The sequence below is a fragment of the Urocampus carinirostris genome, chromosome 2 (genome assembly GCF_059441175.1).
Source record: "Urocampus carinirostris isolate Australia breed hairy pipefish chromosome 2, RoL_Ucar_1.0, whole genome shotgun sequence".
NCBI classification, from domain to species: Eukaryota; Metazoa; Chordata; class Actinopteri; order Syngnathiformes; family Syngnathidae; genus Urocampus; species Urocampus carinirostris.
The window spans coordinates 9,052,582-9,070,927 of NC_142350.1; the positions used below are offsets into that span (position 1 = coordinate 9,052,582).

At 38.0% G+C, this 18,346-nt stretch overlaps 1 protein-coding gene across 1 annotated transcript; it reads left to right on the forward strand.

Moving 5' to 3' along the window:
- The first annotated feature begins 3 nt into the window (after positions 1–3).
- necab1 (N-terminal EF-hand calcium binding protein 1) lies at positions 4–17,709 on the forward strand. Its single transcript, XM_088328762.1, has 13 exons — positions 4–218; positions 4,509–4,533; positions 7,025–7,133; positions 8,432–8,457; positions 8,665–8,762; positions 10,289–10,425; positions 12,319–12,440; positions 13,873–13,949; positions 14,494–14,541; positions 14,656–14,768; positions 15,921–15,998; positions 16,156–16,247; positions 17,426–17,709. The coding sequence occupies exons 1-13, from the start codon at positions 132–134 to the stop codon at positions 17,452–17,454; spliced, it is 1,041 nt and encodes a 346-aa protein (XP_088184888.1). The 5' UTR covers positions 4–131; the 3' UTR covers positions 17,455–17,709.
- The last annotated feature ends 637 nt before the right edge of the window (positions 17,710–18,346 follow it).

Genomic DNA, 18,346 nt, shown 5'->3' on the forward strand with positions numbered 1-18,346 from the left:
CGATGGCTTGACACTTCGCAGACAGGAGAAAAGGAGGATCCGCGCTTCAGCTTCGTTCATTCATTCATTTGTTCACATTCCTGCACACCTTGCAAGGCATAAAAGCAAAATTTGATATTTTTCAGAAAAAAATGGATTGTTTAGAAGAAGTCCCACCTGTGTGCGAAGAACCTTGCACTCCAATGGAGCTCAAAAAGGGAATGTCTATTTTCATTGATGTGAGTAGAATTTTTTTCCTTCTAATTTTTTTTAAGTGACTTTCCTTCTATACGGGGCATACAAGAATAGACAAAACTGAAGGAAATAAATATTATATGGAGAAAAACAAAATAAGTAGTGTGAGCATGTATGTGCATGTGTGCGTGTTTGGGTTTCTGATAGATCCCCAGTTATAATTTTCCCCAAATGCCCATTCAAACCAAAATGGCTGACTTTCTGTTCAATTGCCCCAAGGGTCTTTGAAACTTATTCGTAAGTCCCATCATGACAGATAGTTCATGTTATGTTATTACTATGTTAATACTATTTTATTTCCATGTTATTATTATATTATTATAATGTTATTACTAGGTTATCATCAGAAGTGCAGCTAAGGCCCAGTCAGCTATAAAAGTATATTTTTTGAAAACGAGCAGAGCTTATACCATTGATAAGTCAATTATATATATATATATATATATATATATATATATATATATATATATATATATATATATATATATATATATATATATATATATATATATATATATCCATCCATTATCTGCACCGCTTATCCTCAGTAGGGTCGTGGGGGTGCTGGAGCCCATCCCAGCTATCTTCTTCGGGTAGTAGGCAGGGGACACCCCGGACTGGTTGCGACCCAGTCACAGGGCGCACAGGGACACCAAGGGACAATGTGGACCGGCCAATTAACCTTACATGCATGTTTTTGGAATGTGGGAGAAAACCGGAGTGCCCTGAGGAAACCCACACGAGCATGAGGAGAACATGCAAACTCCGCACAGGAAGGCTGGTGGCTGAATTTGAACCATTACCTCTGAACTGTGCCACAGACAGGCAAACACAAATGATGCAAAATCGCAAGAGATTGAACTAAGTTAATTTCTGAATTAACAACTGTTATTACTATGTTATTTGAAGACATTTTCTGAAATAATAACTGTAATGATATTATTACTAGGTTGTTACAATTTCTTAAGGAGAATTTCGGAAATAATAACTGGTATTGTGATATTAGTAGGTTATGACTGGTTTATTATAAGGTGTAGGGGAAAAATAGGCTCAGTCGACTATGAAAGGATATGTTTTGAAAAAAGGCCCTACATACGTATATGATTAATAGGTGAATAATAAAAAGATGTTTTGAGGGTTATTAGGAAAAAAACAGTTAAGGGGTCTCCAACCTATCTTGAAAATTGATAGTTACTTCTTTGTCACAAATTAATTCGAAATGGTACCAGTTAGCGGTGTATTTCTGAAGTAACAATTGTTATTGTCCTATTACAAGGAAGTTAATATTTTATCATATTGATTTTTCTGAAATAAAACTGTTATCATGTTATCACTTTGTTGTTACTATGTTACTACTATGATATTATGAGGTTATTATCCTGAGTGGAGCTGTAACATGATCTGTGTATTATAAAACATCTATTCTAAAAAGGGCAGTGGGTGATTTGTGTATGGCTGTGAGGTGAATTATTAAAAATATATAATGAGGGTTATTATTAATAAAATAGCTCAGGCGTCACCAGCGTTTTTGAAGCATAGACTTACTTCTTGAACTAACAACTGTTATCATGTTATTACTATTTTGTTACTATGTTATGGTAGTGACGTTCTGTAGCCGCACTGTCATCAAGTGATTACACAATGCTATTTGAAGTAAAATGCAAAAATAATAATGACTATCACGTTATTGCTATGTTGTTACTATGTTATGGTAGTGAATTTCTGTATCAGCAACTGTTATCAAGTAATTACTCAATGCTATTTGAAATGAAATGCAGAAATAATAAGGCCTATCATGTTATTACTCTGTTGTTACTATGTTATTACCAAGACTGGGGCTTAGATGGACTCAGTCAACCATAACAGAATCTTTTTTTTTTAAAGGCACTGGGTGATTACCTATATAATTAAAGAGGTTAATTTTAAAAACATAAAATGAAGATTATCTCTGCTTCCTCAGTTCTCTAAAATATTAGAGAAACTTTACAATAATAGACTAGAAAAAAATTGTAGATTAACATAAATTGATTAATGGAAGTCAATATGGTTTTTGAGCAAACAGATCAGCAACAATGGCTGTTATTGATGCAGCAGAAGAAATTCCCCATTGCATAGAAAAGAAGATATACGCAGGTGGTGTATTTATTGACTTTTAAAAAAGCATTAGATACCATTAATCATAATATACTGTTAAAAAAACTAGAGTAATATGGCATCAGGGACGTGGCTTTGCAATTGATTCGAAGTTATTTGAAAGGGAAGAGGCAATATGTGAAAATGGGAGAGCTGTCATCTGAATACTTGAACATCTGTTGTGGAGTACCACAGGGTTCTACCCTGGGTCCAAAGTTATTTAATTTATATATTAACGATATTTTTAATGTTTCAAAACTATTAAAGTTAGTAATATTGCCAGACGACGCTAACATTTTGTATTAAAATATTATCATATTGATTTAGTAACCTGTATTAATCGTGAATTAATTAACCTAAAATTATGGATGGATATGAATAAATTATCTTTAAATTTAAATAAAACCAAAGTAATACTCTCTGGTAATCTCAAGGCAAATCAAGATTTAGAAGTGAAATTGGATGGTGCTGCAATAGACACTGTATCAGAAATTAAATTTTTAGGGGTCATAATAGACAATAAATTAAGCCCGAAAATACACATCAGACACATACAAACGAAGGTATCTAAAAGCATTTCAATAATCAATAAAGCCAAATTCCTTTTAAACTATAATGCATTATATTTATTATATTGTCCTCTAGTTCTGTCATACTTAACATATTGTCTAGAAGTCTGGGCCAATAATTACAAAAGTTCACTACAGCCCCGTTTCATCCTCCAAAAACTTGCAACTGGAACCATAGGATATTGTGATCATATTAATATTTTATTCCTGCAGTCCAAATACTTAAAATTGGATGATTTAGTAAAATGTTTCACTTCACAACTGCTATTTAAAGTCAACGAAAACATAGTGCCAGAAAACACTCAAAAATGATTCACTCTGAAAGAGGGAAGTTATAACTTAAGGGGCTGTAGTAAATTAAAACTTGTGTGAAAATCCCAAAGGTGAGAACTACCAGGAAAAGTATGTGTGTGTCTGTGTGTGGAGTCAAACTTTGAAACAATTTACAAGACCAGATCAAACAATGTCTAACTATTCACGTGTTCAAATTTAAATACAAAAAAAAAAACATTACCGGCAGAATACGGGGATGAAAAAATGGGGTATGAGTGATACTAAAGATTGGAAATTCTACGTTTACAACTAGAAAATACCTGAATAGAATATACCTTTATTGTCATTGTTACAAAATGGGTTAACATATTGTGACAACGAAATTAGAGTTAACCTTGTTGTTATTGTTACTATTATTATATCATAACTAACTGTTGTTATTGCTATTGTTGTTATTATCATTGGTGTCTCAATGATATTTAGTGACTAGTAGTATTCTAACGTAATTAGATGGGAACTACGGTGATTAGTATATAACATTTGTGACTATTGTTATTACTATAATCATTGATATCTGACCTATGTAATATGTATATCCCTGAGGTTTTGTTATATTTAGACACAAAAGAGGAGCTGTCTGTGAAATTTAATTTATAATAATAGCAACTTTTATCAAGTATTTACGATACTGTTATTTGAAGTTAATTGCTGAACTAATAACCACTATCATGTTATTACTTTGTTATCACCATGTTATTACCAAGAGTGAGGCTCGGATGGGCTCAGTTAACCATACGGGGTCATGACATGTATGATTAATAAGTGAATTATCAAAAACATAAAATTCTGGTTGATATTAATGCAGTAGTTAAGGGGTCACCAACGTTTTTTAAGACCAAGAGTTACTTCTTGGGTATGAATAATGCAAAATGGAACCAATTTCAAGTGAATTTCTGAAATCACATCCGTTAATGTGTTATTACTATGTTAAGACCAAGAGTGGGGCCAAACTAGGTTTAGTCAACCATAACAGCAGAGTGATTTTATATATAATTGATAATTTGCATATTATTAGTTATCTTTAAGAATAGTGTTTTTCCTGATGGGCGGGAAGCAAGGAGTGAGTGATGTGTTCATAGGCGACGTGGACATCACACTTTCACGTCCCATGTGGGACACCCGCATCAATATTTGAACAAGGCAGTGCTTTTGCTGGGGTCATTGATCATATGCCCAAAGACTCATGCACATGAACACCTTTGCTGATTTGCCACCATTTTTTGTTTTAATGTCTTACAGATTTTGCGGAGAGCAGACAAAAACGGTGAGTATGTCGTTCACGTTTCCTCTGATGTCGTTATATTAGTTCTCGGGGCGGGAGCCGATACTCTCGGGGACGTCGGTCGTGATTACTCACGGGTTACCCGTTTCCATGGAGACAGGAGAATGACCAGACCCGTCGTCGCCATCAGAGATTTTTCATCACGGAAGATTGAGGAAGAGTTCGCCGACAGTTTAGGATGGATTCTTTAGAGGGGAAACTTGTTTTATATACTGGACTGTCACGAAAAAAATATAGAAACACAAAATAAGTCATTCTTAAATGCATACGTACAGTATCAAAGATCCCTTAACTGCCAGGGTCATCAGGGCACACTTCCCTGTGGTGTGTCTTGGGCAAGTACAGCCTGGCAGCATCCATCGCTCTACAGGCCAGGTTTTTTTTGGATAGGGGTTTGATCATACGATTATTTATTATTATTATTATTATTATTGGAAGGTTTTTGCAGGCATTAAAAAAAATAAAAATGCTTTAATTTTTTTTACTTTTCTTTCTTTCCTATGGGCAAAAAAACAACAACAAAACCTTTTCTCGTTTTTTTGCCAGTTTTGATTTTCGCTCACTGAAACATTTAGGACAAATAATATGAATTTCTATTATTATAATATCAAATCGGATTAGATGAACATCAAAATTAGAAAACATAATTTTAGACACAAAACATGGAATGAATAAAAACATATTTGGGGGAAATTATAAGATAAAAATAATTTAAATAAATAGAAGTTTAATCAAAATGTTTTCATTAAATATATTTAAAAAATAGAAATGAAGATTTAAGAATGAACAGGAAAATTTATGATTCAATTTTTGAGTATAAAACTAAAAGAGCTTTAAAAAAATACTCTAGTCCCTCATTTATCGTGGTTAATGGGGACCAGAATCCCCGAGGATATGTGAAGATCTGGGGATAATGCACGGGTGCAGTTCATTCAAGGAAACGGGGGAAAAAAAGCCGCCATGTACAGCAGGAATTAGCTCTTTCAATTTCCGCTGTGAGCAATGGTTGACTGGGTATAATGGAGCGCAGCCAAAACAAAGCGGTTCATTTAAGGCAGGCCACAATGGCACACTTCAGCGCCCTGAACCGAAAACTAAATATGCGCTACGGGCCTTTGCTCTCAGTGATATTCGATTGGGGATAATGGATCAGGTCCACAACTGGGCTTTTATTTGTGGCAGGACAGAACGGCACGCATGCTGATGAGAGTTCCTTTTGCCGATTCCCACTTGTAGCATTGTGTGATTGAGGATAATGGATCACGGCTGCATAAGTGCAGTTCGTTTTAAATGGGAAAACAGCAACTGCAAAAAAAAGCTTCCAGGATCAACAAAAGTGCACTCTACCTGTACCTGCTTGTTGCAATATGCAATTAGGGATAATGGATCAGGGCAAGTACAGTTCACTTTTTGGTGGACCAAGCGTTAAAAAAGAATTACCAGGCCCAGCAAAGGTGCACTCTGCCCGCCCCCCACCCCGCTTGCAGCAATATGTGATCAGCATAATGGATTGTGTACTGCTCAAGTGCAGTAGAAGTTTTAGGGGAAAGATAGACAAAAGAGAGCTGTCCGGACTGACAAAAGTGCATTCTGAATATCCAAACGGGGATAAGGGATTACGGCCGCACAAGTGCAGAGAGAATGGCAAAAAGGAGCCGCCACGCATGTCAAAAGTGCGCTCTGCTGGCCCCAGCTGGCATCAATATCCAATCAGGGATAATGGATCACTGATGCACAATTTCCATTCACTTTTTGGTGGACAAAGTGGCAAAATAGAGTCACCAGCCATGACCAAAGTGCGCTCTGCCAGCCCCCGCCTGGAGCAGAATACGACCGGAATAATGGATCAAGGGGGCAGCACGGCGGCGCAGTGGTTAGCGCTTGTGCGGCACAGTTCATGTCATGGGAACCTGTCGTGGGTTCAAATCCAGCTCCAGACTTCCTGTGCGGAGTTTGTATGTTCTCCCCGTGCTTGCGTGGGTTTCCTCCGGGCACTCCGGTTTCCTCCCACGTTCCAAAAACATGCATTTCAGGTGAATTGGCCGGTCCAAATTGTCCCTAGGTGTGAATGAGCGAATGAATTGTCTGTCCCTGTGTGCCCTGCGATTGGCTGGCAACCAGTTCAGGGTGTCCCCTGCCCACTGCCCGGAGATGGCTGGGATGGGCTCCAGCCCCCCCGCGACCCTAATGAGGATAAGCGGTACGGCTAATGAGATGAGATGAGATGAGATAATGGATCAAGGAACATTGTTCAACCCGCACTGAATTGAGGCCAGGGATTACAGTAGCATCAACAAGCTAATGAACAGCATCTACTTAGCAGCTGTAAAACAGGTAACAAAAAAATCTGAGGGATATATTCTTTATCCACCGTGAAGAACCAATGACTGTCAGTCCTTCTGCACTCTATAAGAATGCAATCTATTACACTGTGCCTTCAATTCCAGTTACGATTCTTATTCTCGGTCCCCAGATGATGGCAAGCTGTCCTTCGACGAGTTCAAATCGTACTTTTCGGACGGCGTTTTATCGCCAGAGGAACTGAAGGAGCTCTTCCACACCATCGACAGTCACCACACAGAGTGAGTGGCCGTCGTCCACGGCCAATTGCGGCGCGGCTCAGCGCAAACGTCCACCGGGATTGGTCGGACAGCCTGAACTGAATCTTTCAATCACGGCATACGAATTATTCAGAGGTGTCAGCGGGCAAATAGATAACCCTGGAAGTTGTTATTACCTCCGCCAAGGAACGAGAGTTCGTGCGTGGATGTGACTTCCTCGCTGTCATTATTGGTTTCCTTTTTCTAAATTATGTCAATTCACTTCATTTTGCCTTATTAAAGAGACTCTTTATTCATCCACCATTTTTTTACTATGTGCATTTTCTTGAATATTTGTGCTATTTCATAAGAAAAAATAATGAAAATTAGCAATATTGTCTTCAGTATGAGTTAATTTTTAAACTCTGTTTTATTTTTTAAATTAACTTATTTTTGTGGTGTGTATTTAGCTATTTGTGATGCATTTTACCATTTCTTTTTTTATATGTACTTTGATTTACTTTGGGGGTGGGGTGGGGCGACAAAATTATAAAAATAGTTGTTGAAACTGTCTAATATGGCAGATTTCTTCATCTATATATTGATATAGTTTTAATAATTGATTGATTCATTATTTTTCCATGAAAGTTCTCATCATCTCATCTCATTAGCTGCACCGCTTATCCTCAGTAGGGTCAAGTTATATTGCAAATTTTTAACAGAATCTTATAACTTGTTTTTCCATAAAATAATCATTAAAATGAACGGGATTATCTCCTTATTATCATTAGTCTTATATTACTCTTTTTATTATCATTATTGTTCACTGTGTGGCTTGATTTTCACCATTTTTTTAAATATATGGTGATTGTTCTTTTGTCCGGTAAAATAATAAAAATATTAAAATTGTCCATTAGCATACTTGTTTATTCTATTGCATTTTTGTCATTTACTTCGCCATGCACATTTTATTCCTCAATAAAATGAGCAACAGACTAATTTTAAGTCTGGTAAAATGAAAAAAAAAATACTTAAAACTAGCCAACCCATGTACTTTAGTTCAAATCATAAATATATCATGAAATGTATAATTAAAGGGAATACAGCAATATGTGCCTTGTATCGATTCTTTATCCTCTTCCAAAAATGACTATTTTGTTTAGTAAATCTTTCTGATTTTTATTGTGTAGTTTCAATACTGCTCTCTTGTTATTACATGTTTATAAACAGGGTTCTACTACACCTAATTGTTATTATTACCGAGGTAAAAACAGTAATTGGACAAGAAAACAGATTCAGTTGTGATTAATTCACCATTTGTGTTTTTGTTTCCGCTGCAGCAACGTGGACACGGACGAACTCTGCGGTAAGCAGATTATTTTTGTAGTACTTCTTTTTGAAACGATATCCAAACGCGCTCTGACAACATCGGACACGCCTGAAAGGACACACAATTCGGTCGCTTCCCCGCGGGTTGTGCTACCGAAGCTATTTCCAACCGGCACCTGCAGCCACTCTGTCACTTTTCAGGATGTCAAAAGGATCACTTTTATTTCTTTTATTTCTTTTTAAGAGTACTTCTCACAACACCTCGGAGAGTACAAGAATGTCTTGGCCGCCCTAGAGGACCTCAACATGTCCATACTGAAGGCCATGGACAAAACCAAGAAGGTGAAGGATTTTAATAACTATCCTCTAACGCTTAAAACTGCAAGTGGGGGCTGGCTGAGCCCATTTTTGTCAGGCATGTCGGCTCTTTTTTGCTGTTCTGTCCCCCAAAGTGTGCGCTAAACTTGTGCAGCCGAGATCCATTATCCCCTATTGCACATCGCTACGAGTAGTGTGCAGATTAGCACCTTTGTGGGGCCTGGCGGGGTTTTTTTTTTGCCGTTGTTTCCGACTAAAATAAACTGGACCTTTTTGGCCACTATCCATTATCCCCAATCGCATATTGCTTCAAACGGAGACCAGCGGGAGGCTCTTCTGTCATGGGGTGTGCCGTTCTGACTCGCCTAAAATGAACTGCGCGGTTATTTACAAAATGTCGGAAATAGAAACATTATTGTTAGAAGTATGATGTTATATTTATTTTTATGAAAGTATGATGTTATAAAATATTTAATGATGACAACAAAATGTGTCGCTGCTATTTCGAAAGATGGTGGCCGTTTTAAAATTGAAGGCATCTTGTGCTGTCAATCAAACAACAGGAGGCGGGTTAGCGGACCAATTGGCAAGTCGTTGAAACAGACACTAGAAACTTGTCTTTAAGAAAACTTCAAAAACTAAATTATAAAAAGTGTTATGTAAATTATTATTTTATTTTGATTTCTTAAGTATGATATTATAAAAAAATCATTTTGACAAAAACAATTGTAAATGCTATTTCCAAAAGACAGCAGTAGCTTAGGAGGTAAAGCTCCTCTGTGTTATGTATCAAAGGGTCCTTGGGCAAGACACTGAATCCCTAATGCCCCCGATAAGGAGATAGTTACTGCATGGCTTACGCTGAGTGTGTGTTTATGGGTCAGTGTAAAGCACACTGTAAAGCACTTTGAGAGGTCTTCATTGGCTTGAAACGTGCTTTATAAATGCATCCATTTACATTTAATTTTTGGGCTTTTTTATTTTCGGCAATCAAACCACAGAAGGGAGAGCTAGTGACTTTGTTTTCTAATTCCTTATTAAATGTTTTGCATTTTTTCATTCTAAATATTTTTCATTTATGCAAAAAATAAATGATCAATACAATAGTTATTTAGCCCCTTAACGTTCCTGTAAAACTTGCCTGAAATGCCAATCCAAGACGTACCCAAGTAAATTGATATGTTGCAGGACTTATTCCAGTGACTGGTGACATAGTATAGACATGTATTTGTTTATCAAAAGGCGGGCCGTCGAAACATTAATGGGTCACTTGCTTTATGTAAAGAACCAAAATTAATGCAAAAAGAGAATACTGGAATACACTTATAAATTTTTCCTGCTCTGTTTAGCACAAATGCTTCTCAAACTGTCTGCGAATCAACGCAGCATGGCTGATTTGATTTTATCCCGGCGTCTGCTCTCTAATGAAACTTAATGAATTCCGCGCCTATGGGCCCGACTTTAATTAGACGTTGATTGACTGATTCAAGTGCCCCGTCGTCGCTTTGCTTATGTTTGTTTTTCTATTTTCAATTTTTTAATCTATCCAGGATTATCAAGAGTCCACCCACTTGGAGCAATTCGTAACCCGTTTCCTGCTGAAGGAGACGACCAATCAGCTTCATTCACTTCAGAGCTCATTGGAATGCGCCATGGAGACCACCGCCGAGCAGACGCGTCGGGAAAAGTGACCCTATGTTTTTTTTCTTGACACACGACCTCCCGCGGGGAGGGAATACATGAGCTTCTTTTGATCTGAAGGGAAATGAATAAAAAAAAAAGATGAAGGTCAGCGGGCTATGGAGCGACACGCTCAGATAAAACTGTTGCCATGGCGCCAGCATCCCAGCTGACTTATTGATAAAACAACCTTCAGTTTGCATTTGAATGCAACTAAAACACAAACTTCATTTGAAATGTTTACAGTTTCTGACTATGGACTCATTCACTCCCAGTTCATTTAAAATAAATAACTGACGAATAAGTCTGTCAATAGCAGTAGAGGGAAATAATGATATGGCATCTATGACCAACAATGGGAGTTGATGAAAATAATGATCTTTGTTGATGATATTTGTTGATGGGAGTTGAAAGAAACAAGGATATGACCTTTTCACCAGTCAATGGCATTGGATTTTTAAAAAATCCAAACAACAATACTGAAAACGGTTGTAGCTTAAAGGATTATTTTTGGTTTATTTTGTTTTTTATGAATAGTCCTCAATACTACACTAATTTAGATTACCGTACACTAGATAAGACTACTCTTGACTAGACCAAACTAAACAAGATTATTGTACACTAGCCTAGACTAAGCTACACCAAAATAGAATATTTTACACTAGACTCTCCTATCTTGAACTAGACTAGACTACATTCAAATAATTTATTTTACAGTAGTACCAGCCTAAACTTAATTAGACTACACTAATCCAGACTAGACTAGACCAAATTGGACTAGACTATTTCACACTAGAGTAGACTATCTTAAACTAGATTGGACTATACTATTATTCTTGTTTACGGTAGAATAAGTCCAAGGCTAAACTATCTTTAACTAGACTAGACAGCATTGATTTGACTAGTCTTGCCTAGCATACGGTAGACTAGACCGAAGTGTACCATGCTATTTTACACTAGACTTGACCAGCCTAAACTAGAGTAGACCAAAGAAGACAAGACTACTTTAACACTAGGCGAGACTATCCCAAACTATACTACACTAATAGACCAGACAAGCCTGAATAGACTAGTCCAAATTAGAGTAGACTGTTTTACACTAGAGTCTCCTAAATTAGACCAAACTAAACTACAATAATATACAGTGGAATAGAACAGTCTACACTATCTTGTACTAGACTAAATAGATCTAGTTCAAATTAGAATAGACTACTACACACAAAACTAAACTTGCCTAAACCAGACTTGACCAAATTAGACTAAACTGTTTCCCCTTGACTAGACTATCCTCAACTAGATTAGACCAATCCTAAAGTCTAGCAAAGACTAGAATAATATAGACCGATTTAGCCTGGACTAAAACAAATTAGGCTAGACTTTTTTCCACTAGACTAGACAAAACTGTACTAGTAGATTGTCATAGATAAAGCAAGACTAGACTTTTAAATCCCGCCATTTTTATTCCTATCTCCTTCTTAAATGAAGGTGGAACAAAATAAAAAATACCACAAAAACAATGACATTCACTGTATGTTTAAATACATTTCGAAATGTGCTTTGTCAGCAAAAAATTGCTTGTAGTGCTAATGCTAGTCAAATGAGCAGCTTATTTGAAAGCAAACAGGAAATTTGTATCTAACTTTGATTCTACATTTGATGTATGCAGGGCTTCCTTTCCAAAGGGGTCGGAGTTTGTCTTTGAGCAATTAAAGCTTGTCACCCAGAATAAAACGGAATAAGGCGCTGTGGGCGGACAAACGGGGCAATTAGCACCTCCTCCTACACTCAGACTAGCTCATCGCCCGCTAATGTATTCATCTCTGGCAGTGTTTGTTACGAAACAGGGACGAGCACACACGGGAAGAATGCTAATCACACAAAACGTTGTTTGTTCTGACAGACACTGTCTGGCTAAACCGGAGGTTTTGACTATCCAGTGGTCAGGACGTCGCTCCAATCGGAGACTGCAGAGGAACAACAGCCTCTCGCCCAACAATCCCATGATGGGGCTCGTTAACTCAGGTAGGGCCCAACCAAGTACAAAATAGGGACTCCCTACTTAACCAAGTAGAATGATAAGTACAGACAGGGCCATAAAAAACCATAGCAGCTATTAAGCAAAACTCCGACCAAATTCCCAAATGGACACACAAACAAATGCTCGACTAATTACTTTAGCTTAGACCAGACCAAACTAGTCGAAGACTAGCCTGATTATACTAGAATAGAACTAGTTTATAGGACTCGTGTATCGTACTGCCATAGTCTAGACTTGACTATACCGTCTTGCCTAGGTTAGCCTAAAATAGGTTAGGCCAGACTAGCCTAGTTAATAGAAACTAGACAAGATAAAAGCATGTACGTAGCAAAACTGTGCTGGATTCAAAAGAGCATGGCCAAGTAAATGCTACAAGACCAGATCATATTAGAACAGATGAAACTAGGCTGGACATAGTTGAGTAAACTGGACCAGACCATAATAGGCCAGACCAGACTAGATCAGATTAACCTAAAATAAACTAGATCAGACCAGGTTAGACTAGTCAAGACCAGATTAGTGGAGAATAAACTAGTCCAAACCATACTAGACTAACTGTCCTACACTAGCCTAAGGTGGGGTAAAGTGGACTAGTCTAGACTAGATAGGGAAAACCAGTGTAGACCAGGACAGAGTACACTAGTGTTGACTAGAATAGATTAGAATGGACTAGAATAAGTAGACTAAATTAAACTTGACTACCCTAAACAAGACCATACAAGCAAGCCTATACTAGTAGTCTAGACTAAGTGGGATATACTAGGATTGACTTGACCAGGGGAGTGTAAACTAGAAAAGAGGAGACAAGAGTAGAGTTGGGTAGAACAGGCTAGTAAAGACTAGGCCAGACAGGAGTGGGACAGTCTAGACAGTGTTTGACTTATTAGAATAGTGTAAATAACTAGTCCAGGGTAAACTACACTAGACTATTTTGGTCTAGAATATTTAAGACTAGTAAAAGAAGACGGACTACTCTAGACCAGAAATAAGCCGGACTAGACTAAATCAACTAGACTAATATGGGCGAGCCCATAAAAGACAAGACTTGACCAGCCAAAATAAACCAGAATCGGCCATACTCATGCTTGTCAACCTGTACGATTTTGCCGTACAAAGTACGTTTTTTATGCATTTTAAGACGATTACGACGTACCAGGAAATCTGTACGGAAAAACGCAAATTTGTCAAACGCATGCGTCTGCCACCTAGGGATTTCCCATCATGGATCATTCCGGAAAAAAAAAAATGGTGTGCGATTATTTTGTATTTTGTACGGGAAAATACGACAGTTTGTACAGGCATGGAGCCGTGGAGGTTGACAGGTATGCAGACTAGACTAAAAATAGCAGTGTAGCTGCAGAAAATATAATTTGTGAAGCACTAACGTTTGATCGTGTCTCATTTTTTATGGAGCAGGTGCTTATGACGAAGACAGTCACTGGACGGTTCAAGTCAACAGGCTGCAGAAGCTCATCGACCGCTTGGAACAGAAGGTCCTATGTCCTTACAACTGTCCTTAGTGTCCTTTTTTCTGTTTGTGTCCAGAATACTCATTTGAATGAACAATGTGCAGATTACACACGCCCACGTTTATGCTGCAAATGCTCATGCTTAAAAATAGGACCAAAAAAAAATCCACTTTTGCAAAAAAAAAAAAAGAAAGGTGTGGAGAAAATATTGAAGCTTGAATATGAGAAAAAGCCTTAAAACTGAGAAGAGTAAGAGTTATATTATTTGTACAGATATGTATGTATTTCCTATAGTCAGTCATTATTTACCTAGGTAAAACCATTTAATGGTTATAATGAATATTGAACGCCTTCAAAAATGGCACCTTTTGTAAAGAAGGGCAAGAGTGCAGGTGGTCTAGCACAACCCTCTGGCTACAGGTGCACAACACTGAAGGAAAAGAAAAAAAGTCATCAATCATGACCAAACATTGTCTTGTTTACGTCTAAGGGATTATGACATGGTTCTGTCGTTTTTAAACCCATTAGCATTAGCGCACGCCATTTCACGTCTATTTCACGTCCTCAGGAGATCCGCCTGGAGCCGGTAGAAGATGACGTCCCAGAGAGCAAGCTGGTGCGTCTTGGCAACATTTGACATCCTCGTGTCATCTCCTCGAGGGGGTGATGATGGTAATGTGTGGTTGTCACGGCAACGCCACTTTCCTTAACACATTGTCTGGGCGCCCAGCACATCCTGATCGTGCAGAGGCAGTTGTCCGTGCTAGAGGATGAGCTGGAGGAATTTCGTGCAGCCCTCAGACACTACATGGACGCCGCCAGCACGCAGACCGGATGTTTACAGTTAGTGCATGCATGCCAACATCGCAATCAGGGATGGAGGGATGAATGCGAGGTTGAGTGGATGGATGGAAATAATAGGTTGGTGGGTTGAAGGATGGAGGGAAGATGAAAGGTGACTTGATAAGGAAATGAATGGAGATGTAGGTAAGCCTGGAGACAGGGGATGGATGAATGTATAGATGGAGATAGGTGGATACGTGAAGCAGTTGGACATATAGGTGGATGAAAAGAGATGGATGACAATTAGCTGGGTTGAAAAGAGTGTGGGATGGATGGATGGACAGGGGAAGAGGGATGGTAAAATGATTAATTAATGGGTTGATTAATGGATAGGCGGCACGGCGGATGAGTGGTTAGTGCATCCGAAGCACAGTTCTGAGGTAATGAACAGTTTGCATGTCCTCCCCATGCTTGCCTGGGTTTTCTCCAGGTACTCCAGTTTCCTCCCACATTCCAAAAACATGCATGTCAGGTTGATTGGCCAGTCCAAATTGTCCCGAGCTGTGAATGAGCGAGTGAGTTGTCTGTCTCTGTGTGCTCTGCGACTGGCTGGCAACCGGTTCAGGGTGTCCCCTTCCCATTGCTCGAAGATAGCTGGGATGGGCTCCAGCTCCCCCGCGACCCTACTGAGGAAAATCGGTGCAGATAATGATCGGATGGGTGAATAATGGATGGATACATGTATCCATAAAGAGAGAGAGGGAAACATCGATGGATGGATGGGTTCCTCGATGGATGAAAGGACGACGGATGGATGGACGGACGGATATATGAACGACAAAAAGTTGAAAGTTATTACGAGACTGACGGACGGATGGATAAATAAATTGGCATGAACTATCAGTGTCTCCACACCTAATTAAGGTTTCTGATGGATTAAGTGTCCTCATCCACCCTTTAATTAAATATCTGAATATGACTCATCTGAAATATAAAGCTATGAATAAGATGCAGCAGCAACCATTAGCATGCTTGTATTCCTTTCCCTTTCCTCCATTCCTTCTTTTGCGTGCTGTCCCTTCCATTTCGTTCAAGCGGCAACGGCCCCCGAGACCCCTTCTGACATTTAATGCTACAGCTCAGCCTGACGTCATAATTGTGACGTCACACTTACGTCGCCAATGACGTCGAATCCTGTTTTTTTTTTTCCAGCATGGTGCTCCAGCGGCTGCCCAACGAGTCGCGCTTTATCCTCTACGAATTCTGGGAGCAGCACAACGTCTGGAAGAAGTAAGTTGCGCTCGTAACTCGAGTTACGGTTCTCTATCGGGATGATGAGCATTACCGTGACCGTGATTGTTGCGTTGCTGCTCTCTAGTGGCGAAAAACATAAAGTGCAAACAATTATAGTCTGAAAATCTTTTTTAAATTTTGTTTTTTTGTGTAGTCACCTGCAGAGCAACTCCAGTAAAAACTTCCAAAGGGCCAACGTGGACTTCCTGGAGACCCCCGAGACCATCACCACTATGCTGCTTCCAGGTATCGTTAAATAAAATTCATTAAAAATTATTACCATTTAAAAAATACACGGGTTTTTTTTTTGCAAATACACCTTTTAGGTGTATCAACATAGAGCTAAAATGTAAAAAAAGAATGCTAAAGATATATTTTTTTTAGGAGCAGGATTCTCAACTCTTATTTTGTTCACCAATAAATATTGCTAAATTTTACACACACACACACACACACACACAAATCTTTTTTGCACTATTTTTTTTGTTTTTCTTAATATCATGTTATATTTTACGTGCAAGATTAATTTTTGATTATTTGTTAATCTTTATATTTTACATTATATAATAGTGCTGATTTTTTACACTGTCTCATTAATAAATCTCTTTTTTAATGTATTCGTTTTTTTGTTTTTCCTAATAAAAGGGCTTTTTGTTAGGTGCAAGATTCCTTTTTTATCAGTTCATAACCTTTTGTATTTTACATTACTTTATAGCGCTAAACTTTACACACTACTCCTTTAAAAACAATAATCTTGATTTAAATCTGTCACTGTAGTTTGCATTCTTTTTACTGTTATACATTATCCATCCATCCATTATCTGCACCGCTTATCCTCAGTAGGGTCGCGGGGTGCTGGAGCCCATTCCAGCTTTCTTCGAACAGTAGGCAGGGGACACCCTGAACTGGTTGCCAGCCAGTCACAGGGCACACAGACAATTCACTCGCTCATTCATTCCTAGGGACAATTTGAACTGGCCAATTAACCTAACATACATGTTTTTTGGAATGTGGGAGGAAACCGGAGTGCCCGGAGGAAACCCATGCAAGCACGGGGAGAACATGCAAACTCGACACAGGTTCGATCTCACGACCTGAGGACTGTGCCGCACACACGCTACCCACTGCGCTGCCGTGCTGCCATTTTATATATTATATTTGTTGTTTTTTTTTCTACAAGTCTAAACGACACTAGTCAATTTCAAATACATTTCTCTAATCGTTTATGTACCATGAGAAGAAAAATAGTGTGTTAAATATGTGTTTTACTTTTAAGAACAGATTTTTCTTGCAAATTTGCCAAAATTACATTGCATTCCTAGAGAAAATTGTGTATTGGTTCTATAGTTATTTTTAAATGAACATAGTTTTGAAATCAGCATTTGAAATATTAATTCGTTTTCTATTTCTTTTGTCTGTTTCAGCATCATGGTGGGTCCTCAACAACAACTGAGATCAATTATTGACATTATCATTCACGTTTATTTTCATGTTTCTTTGTATAAAAAGTGTAAAACACTACTTATCTGCCAGTTAAGACGCATAGTGTACAATTCCTGAAGTTTTGTTGTGCCGCGTCATTTTCGCGCTTATGTTAGAGATTGTAGCATTATTATTATTATTATTATTATTCCGGCACACAATCGCGTCTTTTATGTGGTCGTAACGTTGACAACAGCTTAAAATGTGAAATAAAGGAAATGTTGTGTAAAAAGTGGGTTTTATATATTATAAGTATGTTATGTTATGTTACTAACATTACAATTTGGGACGTTCTTAATGGTTGTATGTTGAAATGGGAAAGTATAGTCATTTTTGTTTGAGAGTATAGTAACATGTGTGCGAGTATAGTAGTGTGTGTATGAGAGTATGGTGGAATATGTGAGAGGGTATAGTAATGTGTTTATGAGGGTATAGTAGTGTATGAGGTTAGTGTTTATGAGAGTATAGTGTTGTGTGTGAGGGAGTATAGTAGTGAATATGAGAGTATAGTAGTATGTGTGAGAAAATATAGTGGTGTATGTGAGAGAACATAGTAATATATGTACGACAGAAGTGTGTATGAGACTATACAGTATTAATGTTTGTGAGTATAGTAGTGTGTATGTGAGAATGATGGAATGAGTGAAATAGTAGTGTGTGTATGCGAGTATAGTAGTACAAGTTTGAGTCATCGATGGACAACTGCAAGCATGTATGAGTATAGTAGTATAGTGAAAGATTATAGTAATTTATTTATATTTATTTATAAATCTATTTCTACATCTGAATTTCAATATCTGGGTTCAAATCCAGCTCCCGGCCTTACTGTGCGGAGTTTGTATGTTCTCCCCGTGCTTGCGTGG

Coding starts and splice junctions, on each gene's coding strand:
- necab1 (XM_088328762.1), top strand. CDS start 132: ATGGATTGTTTAGAAGAAGTCCCACCTGTGTGCGAAGAACCTTGCACT. Junction 8,763..10,288: donor CCATGGACAAAACCAAGAAG/GTGAAGGATTTT, acceptor TAATCTATCCAG/GATTATCAAGAGTCCACCCA. Junction 14,769..15,920: donor ACGCAGACCGGATGTTTACA/GTTAGTGCATGC, acceptor TTTTTTTTCCAG/CATGGTGCTCCAGCGGCTGC.